The sequence below is a fragment of the Anguilla anguilla genome, chromosome 11, assembly GCF_013347855.1.
Source record: "Anguilla anguilla isolate fAngAng1 chromosome 11, fAngAng1.pri, whole genome shotgun sequence".
NCBI classification, from domain to species: domain Eukaryota; kingdom Metazoa; phylum Chordata; class Actinopteri; order Anguilliformes; family Anguillidae; genus Anguilla; species Anguilla anguilla.
Window position 1 is genome coordinate 28,956,843 of NC_049211.1, and position 13,987 is coordinate 28,970,829.

A 13,987-nucleotide genomic window follows, 5' to 3' on the forward strand; every position below is an offset into this window, starting at 1 on the left:
TCTGTGTAAATGGAGGTGAATTATGTAATCCGGTTTCAGTGCGAATGCATGTGAATTATCTAAAGGGGTTTTAAAAGTGAATGAATGTACATGATTTAAATAAGCCTTCAGTGCAAATGAACATGAGTTATGTCATCGGGTTTCCGTGTGAATGCATGCAAATCAGCTAAACAGGTTTCAGAGTGAATTCATGTGAATTATTTAAATAGGGTTTCAGTGTAAACAAGTGCTAATTAAGTGCTAGTCAGGTTTCAGCACGAAAGAATGTGAATTACACAAATCACGTTTCAGTGTGAATGAATGTAAATTACTTAAACTGAATAAAGTCAGTAGCACTGATCTCTCCATTGGTCTCTCGAACGAGGCAAAGTTCCACTTTACTTTGGAACAACACTACCGTATGAACCTTAAAGGACTGAAGTTACTGAACCGACATATTTCGGAAAAATTCATACGCAGCTGAACATGTGCGCTACAGAAAAGCCCGCTAAAGGAAACGGAAGCCAGCCATATTTCACGCTCAGTGGCCGTGATTTACCGGGTCAAGAAAAAATGGCACATTTTATGAAAAAATATGAAAAATTTGTTCTGTGATTTTTTTTGTCTGTGAAACTGTGGTGCCAATGACCCTTGTCTCTGAGGCAAAAAAAAGGAAAATAGGGAAAAAAAAATATATATATATATATATAAATGGAAAGAAATTTGTGCTCTACTCGAGCCAAGGCATCGAGAATAAATCTGCATCTTGTTTGTGCTGACAAAACGGCCTTTCAGGTCTATTTGCGCGTTCGCTGAATGTTTCAGTGGGCAACGGCCTCTGTGGGGAGGGGAAACACAGTCGGGCCTTTGTGAGCTTGATTGGCGGGTCTCCTGGGCCACTGACGAGGACGGTAGCTGACTCACGGGGACGTGTGAGGCGGGCTCTCGATCAGCTCCACCGGGGACCTCTCAGCAGAGCCAAAGGAAGAGGGCGGAAAGACAAACTGAACCGGCCGGAGGGAGCTTAGACGTTGGGGCAACGCTTCCAAAACGTCGGCAGAACGGTCCTGGAGGTCTGTTCTGCGTGCGGCGCTAGCCGGCCCGATAAACAGGCAGGCCTGCGGTCCTCGGGGGAAGGAAATGAACAAGGGGCTGTGGAATTTCCTCTTTGATACTTCGGGAACGCAGCCTGCCGCTTCCACTCCGCCCTCCTCCACGTTCACCTTCAAACTTCCTATCGGCTCTGGGGTTCCAAAGATGACAGGGGGTGGGGTGAAAGGGAGGGAGGTGGGTGGTGGCAGCTGCACAACAGAGGCGCTGTATTGGTGGTTCAGCACAGGCATGGAATTTCTCAAAAAATGTGCAGGACAGCCAGAACTCATGACAGGAAATGCCCAGAGAATCCCATCTGCCAGGATGGATCTCTGAAAGGCATCCGGATCTTTCACAAAACCCACGCCTGAGTCTCTTCAGAGGAAACGAAAAGCATGAGGAACCATCAGAACGCGGCCAGAATAAGCCTGCTTTTTAAATGGCTCCTGACGGACGCGTTCCCACTCCTCCCATCATTCTGATCTCTGACAGCGCTTAGCCAATCACACCGATGAGGCCCAGCTGGCCACTCAGCTGGCATCGGCAGATGGGGGCGGTCAGGGTGATAAAGGTTTGGTACGCTTACAGCATTACTGAATCAGACCAGCGGGTTGGAAACATGAGTGGGCAGGGAGCAGGGAGCGGGGGGCCTGGGTTTGGGGCGTGGCTATGAAGAAGAGAAGGGTCTGGGGGGCTGTGAGGTTATTGCAGAAGTCGAGTGGCTAGGATACCCCCCCCCTACAGCAGAGGGGGGTAGGGGTGTGGTTATAGCATCAGAAGAGGGTGGCTGGGGGTGTGGTTATTACAGAAGAGGTGTGGCTAAGGGTGCAGTTATTACAGAAGAGGAGGGGCTGGGGTGTGGTTATTACAGAAGAGGAGGTGCTGGGGGTGTGGTTTTAACAAAAGAGGAAGGGGTAGAGGAGTGGTTATAGCAGAAAGGGGGAGGGACCAGGCAGAAACAGAACTCACCGATGAATTCGTGCAGGAAGACCAGCGAGGCGACGTAGCAGGCCAAGCTGAGCAGCTCCGCCACGATCATCAGCCAGTGCCAGGTCTGCACGGTCAGGGCCACCATCAGGAGCTCCGTCAGGATGAGCGAGGTGAAGGAGATGGCCACGATGTGCACAAACTCCGACTCAAACAGCAGCAGGGCCCCGTACATGATGATACTGCCTGCAGACCCACATTACAATACAGTGTCACTAATATACGAACACACACAGCGTCGCTAAAATACAAACAGACAGCGTCGCTAACATACAAACATAGTGTCGATAACATACAAACATACAGAGCGTTGCTAACATGACACACAGAGCCTTGCTAACATACAAAAACACACACACACACACAATCACTAACAGACAAAAGAACTGGAGCAGCTTGACCTGCTACGGATTGAGACTTCTTCCACACGCAGCACACGCATTGTTCTCATTGGACCTCACACTATTCCCCAGTAAACTGGCCTGCTGTAGATTCAAACTGGCAAGCTCCTTCACTCCCATCTCAGATAAGGGCTCGAGGGTCAAGCAATCATCCCAATGATATCGATGGCCTGCTGCATTAACTTCCGTGGTGCAAGAGAACCTGGACTAATGGGCTATTGTTCGGGTTTGGAAATGGAGAAGACCGCGGTATTCAAGACGGGTCATGTTTCGCTGATGAGAAGGAGAACAGAACACATTTTTCCGTAGTTCCAGACTTTTCCATAACTTCCTCTTGCCATGTTATTGTGACCCCAGAAACCTGACATTAAAAAATATGCTTCCTGTGATTGAAAAATGGGTGTCAACACAAGGAGATGAACCCGGTCACCCCAGAAAGATACTCGGGTTCAATTCCACGTGTTTGATCCAGCGCATTAGAAAATTCCCCACTTGACTGCCTCAAAGCGCACATACTCAGATAATATGAAATGGATAAACGTGTCATATAAATTTGTGATTACGATATTAAAAATATTGTTTTTATACGTATCGCAAATATACATCAAATAAAAGTTCAGTTCTAAATATATTATAAAGATACACATTACAACAATCGTCATAAAATTATAGAACAATCCACAAGGTGTTGAGATCCATATACAACAAGAACAAATTCTGTGTCATTCACAGAACTAGCGTGCTGAAATCCTTCTGGGGCTTAACCCTTTAAGGTGTGAGACACAAAAACATATTCTTAACTGAACATCCTAATGCTGATGTAACAGTCACTACTGATAATAGAAAACAATGGAGTTCTAGAACACTAAGAATTTAGAAAAAACATTCCAAGAAACCTACACTTCAAAGGGTTAAAATCAGAAGGGGGGGGGGGGGCACTGACACACAAACAGTGCTGAGGGGGAGGGACCTGGACGAGCACGACACACAGGGGGGAAAAAAAGGGAAAACTACTTGACATCTCACGACCACAGACGCATGAAATAAACACTACTCTGGTAATTAAGAGAGGAAGAAAAGTGTGTGGGAGAAGAGCTTTTGCCACACACAGGAGTTGTTTGTATAACTGTGGGTGTGTGTGTGTGTGTTTCTTGTGTGGATGAGGGGTGTGGCAAAGCGCACTTTTCATCTGGGAGTTTATTTTGACCCGCGCAGACGGGCGTGTGACTCCAGATGCTGTGTCTCTTTTTCGAACGGGATACAAACAAAGCTTCTGGCGGCATTTGGGAAGGTTTACGCAATCGAGGCTCGTCGGGGAAAAAGATGCTGGGGGATGCCGTGTGAGTAGTGTGCGTGGGGGAGAGCAGCCGCGCTACTCCTCGTTTGTTATGACAGACTTCCTGCATAGAGAGCTCTGACAGAACTGGAAGCCTGCCTCCGTCTCCATGACTCCCGTAACCACAGCAACCCTAACTGCCATGTGTTCCATTCTGCTAGTTGTAGACTGGCCACCTTTAAAGACCTTGGGCAATCCTTTTTACTTTTAGAGTACTTCACATTACAATCCATTCTTACCCAGTATTTCATTTGGAGTTATATTTATCAATACCATATGTACATAATTAGGTGAGGCAAAAAGTGAGCTTGATTTTAAAATAAACTTACCTTGGTAAATACTTATCAGCACCCATATCAGAAACGTTTTGAAGGATAGAGGGCGGCCCTGCGTGGGGGAAAAAAATGTAAAAATCAGGAAATCAAACAACAATCAATGCTAAAGATAAATGGATTTATGACTGTATGATGATACTGAAATAATGTTAAATTCCTTTTAAATTCATCAGGGGACTCAATCAATTTATTTAGGTGAGTTAAAGTATATGGAGGAGCATTCTAAAGCAGGTGGCAGACCCTGTAGCCCTCCAGGACTGGAGTTAAACCTGCAGACACTGCGGCCCTCCAGGACTGGAGTTAAACCTGCAGACACTGTGGCCCTCCAGGACTGGAGTTAAACCTGCAGACACTGTGGCCCTCCAGGACTGGAGTTAAACCTGCAGACACTGTGACCCTCCAGGACTGGAGTTTGAGATCCCCAATTTAAAGCACTGAATCACATACTGTAAGCATGCACATGCACATGCACACACACACACACACACACACCTTCAGGAGATCCTTATAAAGCTCAGGATACAGCATGGCCACTTCCGACTTGACGTCTTTGTCCAGAACCAGGGAGAAGACGGGGAACATGGTGTAGAGGGTGGAGTAACTGAAACACAGAGACAGACCTTCCGGTTTGGAGCTCCTCCACAGCCTGAGCACAATCAACACTTAGCCTCGGTCTGGCCCACAATTTCACCAGAGATCCCCTCTTCACAAACACAATCTGGCAACCTCAGCAGTCACCAGCGTGAATGAAAATGACTGGGCCTGTAGTGAGAAATCCAACGCACTACGCAGTCATTTTGAGAGCGAAAAAGGGGAAAGGATGATTGAATCCGTGGCTTGGCTTTGTGGGACGACAGCAGACCGTATTGGCAGAAATTATGGAAACACCGTGCTAAAGAGAAGTTCAGTACTCTCAGTCTACATTTACACCGTCTGGTAAAAGTGACCCAATTCCCATTTTTCGCTCTCACATGTGGCACAGATCAGATATGTATTACGAACGAGCAAACGGTAAAAAAGCACATGGAATCGAACAATTTCAGATCCGTTTTGGGCCAAATTCTTGGAAATAAATCCAAGAAGAATCAGATACCTGCCAATGCAACCGTCATCTAAATGCACAGATCGGAATTACCCGATCATTGTGATTAGCACGTCATTCAAAATGGGATATTCTCATACTTTTTTCCACTATTTCATGATAGCTTCCCTCTCACAAAATAATAAATCAGTTTTTAACATTATAATTTTATAATAAAAAAGTACAGGACAAAAAAAAAAATTTCAAACTGATAAAAAAATGTCCAACAGTAAGATACATCAGACCGCAATTACATAGGTGTAATGATAATTACTTGTTTAACACAACTGCTAAATAATTCAAAATTTTTATGTTGCCATTACACTCATTACACATTACATTTATAATAGCAAAAAATGAGAACCATAATGGACATAATGCATTTATGTGATTCAATAATTTGCGCCAGTACTGTACTCAAAACACCAATCATACCAAATAAAACAGATTTCAGCGTAGATAGATGTGAGGTAATCGGATGACTGCTCTCTGGTTTACACTTACACACTTACTTATCCAGCAAATCCAAATGTCATGTCCAAGTGTCGTTTCTGATTGTAGTGAAAATGCAAGAAAACGGACACAGACCTGAATTGCCAAACAGCGGCCATATTAAGCCCGTTTGGGGGTCGCGACGCATCACCGTAACGCTGGTTACCAGATCGGATGGCGCATCGACAGCTAAAAACCAGCCGAAATGCGATCCCCGTCTAAACGCACAGAATCGGTTACGCCCCATGTATCAAATATAAAGAAATTTGATGCGTCAGCTCAATCCATTATGTAAACAGGGCCTGATATTTAGAAATACGTCCTGGCTATTTTTAGTTCAGCGTATGATTTTGTTCTTCTTTTGGCAAAATAAAAAAAAACGTTGTGGTTAAAAATCTATGAAGCTAGGAAATACTTTTATCGATTATTTATTCGGTAGTTCTCAGACGTCATAGATTATTGCATTTTGCGTGTGTGTTCACCACTACTGACACAAGACACAAGTAATAAAGGTTTTCCACAAAACAAAAGTGCTTTAAAAACATCTGACTGTTGATTATTGTTGCTGTGACTCCGATGACAAATTGTATATTTTCTTTTTTAGGCCAAAGTTTTTCCTACTTGATCAAGTGTGACTGACCAGCATGACTAACTGCACAGGGAAGCCTTTCAGTCAGAGCTACTTTTAAAGAGCTCTACTGGACAGCTACTCTGACTAATGTTACACGAATCCAAAAAGCCCAAATCTTCCCGTAACTTTCTTAAATTCGCCGTGATTTCGCCTAATTTTTACTTCTGCGAGTCGGCGGCGATTCGGCCTCCAGGAATCGTGCGAGAGCGGGCGCTGTAAATCCGCGCGGAGACTCGCAGAACCTCTTCAGTTTCTCCGGGCCGAAGGAAACGTCTCGGTTTTCAACACTCCGGTTCCTTTTTTTCCCATTTTGGCCCGTGGAGCGCACATGACCTCATGCAGCCAGTATCTGAACTCCTAAAGCAGGCCGAATGCGAGGGGGGGGAGGGGGGCGGCGGCCTGTGGCTAACGGAGCAGTCGGGGTGAGTCAGGGACCCCCCCACCCCCCAGACACCCCCCCGCCTCCCGCTCCTTAGCCGACAGTCTCGCAACCCAGACAGTCTGGAAAGATGTCGGGACGCTCTCGCCTTCCGCTTACGGTAGCGTGGTGCTGGGCACGCTCTCAGGGGGCAGTGAGCGGAAGCTTTACGGTAGCGTGGTGCTGGGCACGCTCTCAGGGGGCAGTGAGCAGAAGCCTTACGGTAGCGTGGTGCTGGGCACGCTCTCAGGGGGCAGTGAGCGGAAGCTTTACGGTAGCGTGGTGCTGGGCACGCTCTCAGGGAGCAGTGAGCGGAAGCCTTACGGTAGCGTGGTGCTGGGCACGCTCTCAGGGGGCAGTGAGCGGAAGCTTTACGGTAGCGTGGTGCTGGGCACGCTCTCAGGGGGCAGTGAGCGGAAGCCTTACGGTAGCGTGGTGCTGGGCACGCTCTCAGGGGGCAGTGAGCGGAAGCCTTACGGTAGCGTGGTGCTGGGCACGCTCTCAGGGGGCAGTGAGCGGAAGCCTTACGGTAGCGTGGTGCTGGGCACGCTCTCAGGGGGCAGTGAGCGGAAGCTTTACGGTAGCGTGGTGCTGGGCACGCTCTCAGGGGGCAGTGAGCGGAAGCTTTACGGTACGCGCCCGACAGGCACCTGCCCTCGCTACTGACCTACTTTCAGTCCCGCGGTTTGTGTTTGGGCTGCCGGTTGTAATCGCATCACCTTAGAACCACCTTGGCTTGGCTTGATTGGCTAGAAAACATAGATTATGTTCCACAAGTGGCCGTGGTTTATGGCTCTGGACTGCACTGCATTGGCCAGGTTCATAGCAGACACAGGTACGCAACGGACAAAGGTTAGTAGCAGACACAGGTTCACAGCAGACACAGGTTCGTAGCAGACATAGGGTCATAGCAGACACAGGGTCATAGCAGACACAGGTTCACAGCAGACACAGGTTAGTAGCAGACACAGGGTCATAGCAGACACAGGTTAGTAGCAGACACAGGGTCATAGCAGACACAGGTTCACAGCAGACACAGGTTCACAGCAGACACAGGTTAGTAGCAGACACAGGGTCATAGCAGACACAGGTTCGTAGCAGACATAGGGTCATAGCAGACACAGGGTCATAGCAGACACAGGTTCACAGCAGACACAGGTTAGTAGCAGACACAGGGTCATAGCAGACACAGGTTAGTAGCAGACACAGGGTCATAGCAGACACAGGTTAGTAGCAGACACAGGGTCATAGCAGACACAGGTTCACAGCAGACACAGGTTAGTAGCAGACACAGGGTCATAGCAGACACAGGTTAGTAGCAGACATAGGGTCATACCAGACACAGGTTAGTAGCAGACACAGGTTCGTAACAGACACAGGTTAGTAGCAGACACAGGTTCATAACAGACACAGGTTCACAGCAGACACAGGGTCATAGCAGACACAGGTTAGTAGCAGACACAGGTTCACAGCAGACACAGGTTAGTAGCAGACACAGGTTCACAGCAGACACAGGTTCGTAACAGACACAGGTTCACAGCAGACACAGGTTCGTAGCAGACACAGGTTCGTAGCAGACACAGGTTCACAGCAGACACAGGTTCGTAACAGACACAGGTTCACAGCAGACACAGGTTAGTAGCAGACACAGGGTCATAGCAGACACAGGTTCGTAACAGACACAGGTTCACAGCAGACAGGCGTAGGCTTGGCTGGCGGTGTCACTCACCCGATAATGAGGAAGCCTTGGTAGAGCGGCACAGAGGCGAAGTAGAAGACGGAGGAGAACACGGCCTGGAGGGAAGACAGAACAGACGCTGACAACGCTGGCTTTCACTCAACTTTCACTCAAGCCATTACCCAATTAATTTAGGCCTGTTAGTGAAATCTCTGGAGTGCCATCACAGCCCCATGCAGAAAGAACTGTCTGACTGCCAGTGTTACAAGCGCATCGTAAAAATGCAAAAAATGCGTTTTTGTTTACTGCCGTAACAAATGAGTAACACGACAGAATGCTGGGCCATCCAGCCTGCCATGGACACAATGCAACACAGATGTGTGGAGGAAATGCCTTCGCTTCTCTCTGTATCAGCACAGGCTTTAAACAGCCTCCTTCTTCCTTCAAGGGCCAGAAGCGGAGCTTAACTGTGAGGATATCGCTTTCAGTGGCTCCGTACTCTTACTGGCCCCAGGCCCACTAGACGCTGCGGCGGGCGAAGGGGGAGCGGGCAGGAAAGGGTTAAGTGCGGCCTGCCGTTTCAGGCTTCGCTCAAAGCGCTCTGTGGTTTAGCTGGATGCTCTTCACGTGTAAGTGGGGCGATTAGCGAGTGAATCACGGCGGTCTGGCGGGCGGCGAGCGGGGCCTTGACGGGCAGGAGCGAGAGCGAGAGCGAGAGCGAGAGCGAGGCGGGGAGGCCCGGCTCCGGGCCCGGTGAGTCAGCCGCCGGCCGGCCGCTCGCGCCAGCTCGTCAGCGGGGCCCCGCCGCGCTCTGACTCACGTCTCCGTCCGCCGGCCCCGCCCGGCGTACCTGCATGGTGCTGATGCACAGGCTCCTGTGGATGACAAACTGGCTGAGTGCTGCCGAGCGCTTGTAGCTGTTCCTCCCGTGCACCATGAGCAGCCTCCCCAGGTGCTTGAACTGGGTCACGGAGAAATCGGCAGCCAGAGAGGCCTGCTTCCCTTCCTGAGAGGAAAGATGCAGAGAAATATAAGTGTTTCAAGACCTTTTTACTCTGAGACCATTAAAAAAACACACAAGTTCTTAAGTTTCTTTTACTAACGGGGAGGGCCGTAAAATGAGCAGGGGGGGTTTTAGACGCAGAGCTGCTCTAGCTTAGCCTAGCCGCCAGAAAGCTCAAAGGCCCAGTCACTACATTCCAAAAATACGGTGATGTCCCGCTCTGCCACTTCTGTTTTACCGCCCTGTTGGAACCTGCAGGGACACGGGGCCTACTCCAGAGGTCTCCGGCCGTTCAGCCCTGGGCCCATGCGTTAACCCCATGAAGAGTAGGTGTTTTGGAATGTTTTTTAAATTTTTTTTTTATTCTAAGTCAGTGTTCTAGAACTCCATTGCTTTCACTTATCAGTAGTGACTGTTACATCAGCCTTAGAATGTTCAGTTAAGAACATTCTAATTACATGCTGTGATTTTACACCTTAAAGGGTTCATACCGCCAAGGAAAACAGGGGAAATGGAAAAACGCATGGAAAACCCTAATGCTACAACCTTTCACTGCCACGGCCAGACTGGGAGTTGGCGTGCGGGTCTGTGTGACAGTTCCAATATTCACATAGCATTAGCCGTCTGATCTGGACAACAATGTAATTCCAAAAATCCCAGGAGACGAAGGGGTGGGGGAGAAATAAAAAAGATGCGAAATGTAGAAAGTGAAGGTGTGTGTGAAAGGGCGGCAGCGGACGAGCGGAGCCCCTGGCAGATGGCCCAGGCTCTGCAGGAAACAGACGCGCGCCGGAGAGATAAGACGAGCGCTCACTTTTCCTTCCACTCCCACGCCGCAGTCCGCTTCCTGGATCATGCTCACATCATTTCCTCCGTCCCCTGTGAGAAAAGAGCAGCTGCTCAGTGCCCCGCACATTTCTCTGACACTCGGTAACGAGCCTGGCACTCCGCTGCTCAAGTCACGTGGTGCATTCTGGGAAAGTCGTACGAAAGGCTCGACCGAATGTCACTACGCATGCTTCAAAGACGCATGACATTTTCTAACTGTGAGACTTCCAGTCACAAAGCATTAATACGACATGGAAATTACGCCAACTAAAACTCCGTAAGATTTGCGAAAAGTGACCAAAAGTTTACCTCACACTGACATGCAGCATTTATGTTAACTGAACATTGAATGTGACTTGTATTTGATTTGCACTCGTATTTGAACTGGAGACTGGGGAAGGCCCGGGATTCAGGGACGAAGGAAGAAAGGGAATGATGCAGAGCACGAGGGAGGGAGGGAGGGAGGGAGGGATTCAGGGATGGAGGAAGAAAGGGAACGATGCAGAGCACGAGGGAGGGAGGGAGGAGGGAGGATTCAGGGATGGAGGAAGAAAGGGAATGACGAGAGGGAGGGAGGGATTGAGAAATGGAGGAGGAAAGGGAATGGTGAGAGAGGGGGGGAGGGAGGGAGGGCTCACCGACGGCGCAGGTGAGTTTTCCGGTGCGTTCCTGCAGCAGCCGGACGATCTGGGCCTTCTGCGTGGGCGCGCAGCGGCAGCACACCACCGCCGGGCACTGGCACGCCAGCTCCATGAACTCGTACTCGTAGAACTTCAGACACACCTGCGGGCACAGCGCCAGTCCGCAGAGGGCACCGTTCAGCCGCGCGTGCCCTGAACGCTCACCCGCACTCCCACAACACCATAACTTCAACTCACAAACAGCAGCAAGGGCCTTTTTCCCATCACAGATGTGATTGGCCTGTTCAGTAATCACCAAACTTACCTCAGAACTAAAGAACCAACTGAAAAGGTAACACATTTTGCATTTATTTGTAAGCCAAAGTTAAGGACAGATGTTTATCAGCTTACGTTTGAGAGTGTGTTATCAATGGGATAATATTTTTTGAGACTATTGACAGTTTCAGCTTTTATTTTAGTTTTACTTTTTATGAATTTATGAATTTAAGCATTCTTTTATTTATGAATTATTCCTATGGCACTCATGGGTAGGCTTCCGGCCTTCAAAACATCCATGATATGACTGCTGAACATGCATTAGTTAGTGTTTCAAACTGAGCTCAAATATTGATTTGTCTGCACCACGCAGTAACGTTGTTTGTGTTCTTCTGTCCCACAGAAACAAACTTGATTTTCTTTGACAGGCTTCATTAATATCGATATATGTATTTTCCTTCCTGTTAATTAAACCTGTGATGACAATTTTCGTTTGCCCACGGCAGGAGCCCAAATCAAATTTTAGGATGGCACGACTCATTTTGAATTGCAATACATCAAACGACACTGATCTAAATGGCTTTCAAAAGACAGCAATCCTCCCGCAAACAACAGTAACAGAAATACTGATTTGCAAATCCAACTGCAGCTAATTAGCATTAAATCTGAACCTCTAAACCCTCTATACGTGAATATAATGGTCAACTTCCATCTTTACCAGTTGTAGGAATGAGCAGGGGAGTATTTCACAAAGCAAGATCATCGAGTTAACGTGCTAACTTCTGACGCAACTCAGGCTTTCCTCCAGTCAGATTTCTGGCTCTCCTTAATGCCCTTTTGCGAAATACCTTCACCCTGGCCACATTTAAGCAGAAACATTACACAAAACCAAGGCAAGCAGAGGATTGTGGGTATTCCAAGGCCCAGTGTGCATGATACCACTAACTGTCAGGCTGTGGCCTGCATTTTCATCAAATGAAAATTACGATGAAGAAAGCGGCGGCGGTGGCTAACGGCTAACTGCTAACCACTCGATAGCCACTGCAGGGGGCTCCCTGGATGAACGCTGGGAGTCGCTTGTGTGTGTGTGTGTGTGTGTGTGTGTGTGTGTCTGTGGGCGGGGACTTACCTCCAGAGAGTCGCCCGATATCACCAAGGCGCAGTCATGCTTCCTCCTGAAGGCGTTGAGCTCCAGGTGTGCTTCGCCGCGCGTGGTCACCTGGGCGGATCAGAGTAATCAGGGCTGTGGTCAGCAGGAACGTGCACAGGCCCCCCGCAGAGCGGCAGAACCTCAACTGTCACGCCTCCCCCCAGCCTGATAACGGTTAGCAGTGCCCTCGCCGAAGGTCGTTATTTCATTAGCGCTTATCTCATAGAGACTAAAGCCATCAGGTGGAAACAGTGAAGACAGCGACAAAGAGCAACACTAACTGAGAACGCGTCCTTTGAAAGCAAGCCCTCAGTCTAGTGGTCACGTGGTCTTCGGCTGACCATCTTTCTTTCTTTCATTTCCTTTTGTAACACACCTTTCTTTTTCTCCCTAGTTTGGAATCTACAGTTTTTCCTCCATTTAACAGTGTATTTGCTTACTCGGTAATGTTGGTGCTGAACAGTAGGCACTCGGTACTACAGGAGATCTAGGGCAGGTCAGAGGACAGGTGTGTCTCTCACAGACGACGGCCGACAGCCTGTGTGCGCCGCGCGGGCTATCGGCAACGTGAGAAAACCTGCCTGACGACCGTGGGACGAGCCCGACCGCGCGGACTCCCGGGTCATAGTTGGATGACGACGTGTCTCGGGCTCGAACCCGTCGCTGTGCTGGTCTCCCGCCCCCGTGCGATAATGTTTCAAGGTCCTTTTATTTCGGCTTCTGACCGGCCGAGGGAGCCGACCCGGGTGGCGTTCCCGGGGCAACGCCCGTTTCCACGGCGCGCCAGCCCTTCTTTCGACCTTCCCCAGAAACTGCTGCTCTGGCTCAAGCATTCCGGAACCTTCCGTGGCAGATTCCCCTGTCGCTGTGGGAGATGTGCGGAAGGGAAGCGGGGGCAACGACCGTATCAAAGCCAGCGAGAGGGTAGGGGCCTGCGAAAAAGATTAGGAAGCTCCCCCCCCTCCCCTGCGGTCCCGCTCTACTGACCCTCTTCTGGTTTAAAGCGCTACCTGGAATGTTTAGGAACTCAGGAAGCGCTCACGCCTGTGGAAGGTGATTTATAGGCCAGCCAAGGCCTTGCATTCCCACCACAGAGCACGTTCCAAAGAGCTACAGATGATTTTGAACAGGAAATGAACCAGATCTATCTCAGAATCACGTAGAGTCGTGACATAACCTTCCCCGGCGATTTCACTTCACATATCTGCATTTTATTTAGTCATCAATTACTCCCACTGGGGGGGAAGGAGGAGTTGTTGCTGTTAAAAGCAGCTGTGATCAGGCCCGTAGCAGCTAGGCTAGGCTAACGTCTGAATCTAGTACGTTCCTGTAGTTTGACGGTTGGGATGCTGTCCCGGCGGTGGCGGAAAGGTCGGGGAAGGGGAGAGGAAGGGGAGGGGCCTCGCTCTGCACTCACGGGTTTGAAGACGTGGATGTCCTGGTTGCGGGTGACCAGGTGGGCGTTCTTGGCCGTGCAGGTGGCCGTCTCCAGCTTGTCTCCCGTCAGCATCCACACCTTGGGGAACGAGAGCAGCGGCGAGCGTCACACCACGGGGTCAAAGGTCGAGACAGAGACGTGGAAGGGGACAATCAGAAAGGGACAGGGGGCCGAGGGGGGAAGAAACAGAGACAGAGAGTAAAAAAAGATCATAGGATGTGAGCAAACCACTATAGTGGCAA

The 13,987-nt window shown here is 49.3% G+C and overlaps 1 protein-coding gene across 2 annotated transcripts in view; it reads right to left on the reverse strand.

The window, feature by feature from the left end:
• Positions 1-13,987, reverse strand: part of LOC118208250 (probable phospholipid-transporting ATPase IIA) — a 59,599-nt gene that overhangs the window by 2,923 nt on the left and 42,689 nt on the right. For both annotated transcript variants that reach the window (XM_035382739.1, XM_035382740.1), the window contains 9 exons: positions 13,725-13,823; positions 12,287-12,376; positions 10,900-11,044; positions 10,248-10,312; positions 9,281-9,436; positions 8,482-8,546; positions 4,623-4,731; positions 4,125-4,182; positions 2,041-2,244 (listed from right to left, as the gene is read on the reverse strand). In XM_035382739.1, the coding sequence (XP_035238630.1) occupies positions 2,041-2,244; positions 4,125-4,182; positions 4,623-4,731; positions 8,482-8,546; positions 9,281-9,436; positions 10,248-10,312; positions 10,900-11,044; positions 12,287-12,376; positions 13,725-13,823 (991 nt within the window). The remainder of the gene's footprint in view (positions 1-2,040; positions 2,245-4,124; positions 4,183-4,622; positions 4,732-8,481; positions 8,547-9,280; positions 9,437-10,247; positions 10,313-10,899; positions 11,045-12,286; positions 12,377-13,724; positions 13,824-13,987) is intronic.